The sequence below is a fragment of the Aptenodytes forsteri genome, unplaced genomic scaffold (genome assembly GCF_000699145.1).
Source record: "Aptenodytes forsteri isolate BGI_AS27 unplaced genomic scaffold, ASM69914v1 Scaffold118, whole genome shotgun sequence".
Lineage (NCBI taxonomy): Eukaryota > Metazoa > Chordata > Aves > Sphenisciformes > Spheniscidae > Aptenodytes > Aptenodytes forsteri.
Window position 1 is genome coordinate 2669426 of NW_008795859.1, and position 2622 is coordinate 2672047.

Here is a 2622-nt window from a genome sequence, read left to right on the forward strand (position 1 = left end):
TCGTCACTTTGCATTTAACACCCCCCCACCCCCCCATGGAAATAATTGTGGCGATGGCATCGAGTCCCAGAGCTCCTCAGCAGCCCTTGGTGTGCTCTGCTGTGCTGGGAAGGTCTCTGCTCTCGAGGGTCTCAAGCCTGGCACGGACAAAGACGTGGCAGCCGCGTCTCGGTAGCGCCGAGGGCGCAGCAGGCGGGGAGCTGGGAGTGAGGGGAGGAAGCTGCGCTGGAAAAATAGCCGCTCCTTTCCTGTTAATGGTGTCTTGGAAGCCAGAAGGCCCCGCTGGCAGGTGGACCGCTGCAGCTCGCTGCTGCTGGCTTTCTCCCGAAATGCCCACGTTTAAACTCTTCGCTAAATCTTGAGAACTCTGCAGCGCGGGGTTCGCTGCTTGCAATTGTTGAAATGGAGCGTTTCCACAGGATTTCATCCTTAAAAGCCCTCGTTTTTTAAATAAGCAAGTCTTGTGTTTGATAGGCCTTTCAGAAATATTGGGGGTCAAGGGGTGTCTGTCTTGCTTTTTCTCAGGCTGTTCTACTGTAATCTTAATCTTTAGTAAAGTTTATTTGTGCACTGAGATTTGAGCCTTTAACTGGTCTTACTTTGTGTGTGAATTATGTACGCGTTAAGTTTGTTACTCACGATTGTGCTAATTATTAAAATTATTCTATGTATTCTATTGTGTGCTTTGTTTACTTTTTTTTTAGTGTTTGTGTGACTACATATACTGGAGCATTTGCGTAGTCAGCTATATTTGAGCTATTTTTTTAACTAATGGGAACCTTTGTGTGCTTTTCTAAAAAAAATGGATGGGTGTTTTTGTTGTTTTAACTGGCTTGCAACGTCTGGAAATTGCTTTTAGTTGAGTGAAATATAGCCAAGACAAACTCACTCTGGCCAAGTTGCATCTACTTGTCCAGACACTGAGATTTCACAGTTGAAATCTGTGTGCCCTCCATACGCTGCATAGGCAAACTTGGCGAGGTGGCAGGAGATGGTAAAAGCAAAGGTGGCACAACTCCACTAAACTTTGCTAAATTTGATACGGCTCACCGTTGATGTTCTCTGGGCCCAAGCCAGCGTACAAACCCCCGTCTCTGTGGTGTTTGACCGTGCCAGAGGGTTTTACCACTTTCCTGGCTGGGCGTAAGTGTTTTGTGTAGACTCTTTAATGTTTTTTTTGCCATAAATGACTCTTACACTTTATTTTGTGAAATATAATGGATAAAAAGATAGCGTTCTTTATCTCCCAGACTTCACTGAGAGGTGTCACTCAAGGTAGACTGTGCAAAACTGATTCCTGTCTTCTGTGTTGCTCAGTAGAGCATATAATTAACTGCAGTAACATTTGACACCTCATGAGAGTGTTTGGGTAAGCTCATACCTCTCTGGCTATGAGAGGTATGTGCTAGGCTTGGGCAATTTTTGCTGTGTTATTCATATTTTTTTTTGGCTTGTGCTCTTTGAGGCCGTCTTCCTCCTGAAGAGCTCAGGGTTGGGGGTTTTTTTTAGCCCCAGAGTTCATACTGTGAAGCGCAGGGTGGAAGCTGGAGTTAGTTATGACTACCCCATCCTGCCACGTTTCATGTGAAAAGTCCTCTTGGACTGAGAGTTTGCATTAGTAAAGTTCTCTGAGTGCTTACCACCGTTATGTTTTCACGTAGTAGAAATAGCAACGGCAGCAAGGACGATGCATTAAAGCAGCGTAATTTGCATTAGCTCAGTCAGCTGTCAGCCCTGGTCTTTGCAGCGCGTTGTGGATACCAACTTTTGATGTACCTCGCATCTCTGTGATGTACTGATTTTTGTGTGGGTCTGTTTTAGGAGAATGTGTTTATTGGTCAATCCAAAATCTACAGCTACCTGAATCCTAACAAAACTCCTGGTGCTCGCCCCCCGCTTCAAGAAGAAAACTCTGTCATGTATCACGAGGTGAAATGTCAGGGCAAAACACTAAACGAAACCTACAGGAAAGGAGATGGTAAGATTGATCTTTGGATTGCTTGCGTCATTAAACGTGCTCCCCCCACCCCCAATCTGAAAACTTTAATGCACAGTCAAGAAGGCCAGGCAGCTCACCTGGCCCAGTTGCTTTCCCTGTCCTACAACTCCATCGGCAAACTGGGACTCTACAAAGACAAGGGTGTCCTTATCCTTTTCAAAACTTAGGTCACAGGTTTACCAGGCAATTCTTCCTCTGTTTTTTTGCCTGGCTATGTTTGTATTGTCTCTCTGGATATAAAAAGCTAATGCGTGCGTTGTCAGTATGCCCTAATCTCCCTGCAATTCTATTACTACTCTGATTCTTCAGGTCAGTGTTTGGCAGTTTATCTAAATTTTTTTTTCTGTTTTATTACCTAAAACTGGTTTATTCTATAATTTGACTACTTTATACTAATTTATATAAGGGCAATTCAAAGTCAAATCAGGTAGGAGGTAGAGGTACTGGTAGAAGAGGAAACAATCCTTATATTTTCAGGATGAAATAAAGGCAGTGAGAAGGAGGAGCACAGATTGTGGATGCTGAGTGCCAGGCTTCATAGACGCTTCACTGTAGCGACTAGAAATGGGAACGTTCCCTAAGTTTATGGAGGGGGGGGGGGGGGGGGCGGGTCTTTTTAAAAG

The 2622-nt window shown here is 44.5% G+C and overlaps 1 protein-coding gene across 1 annotated transcript in view; it reads left to right on the plus strand.

Annotated features, from left to right (window-relative positions):
- KMT5A (lysine methyltransferase 5A) overlaps positions 1-2622 on the plus strand; it is a 12451-nt gene that overhangs the window by 3170 nt on the left and 6659 nt on the right. Inside the window, exon 4 of the mRNA XM_009283983.1 lies at positions 1822-1978. Within this exon, the coding sequence (XP_009282258.1) occupies positions 1822-1978 (157 nt within the window). The remainder of the gene's footprint in view (positions 1-1821; positions 1979-2622) is intronic.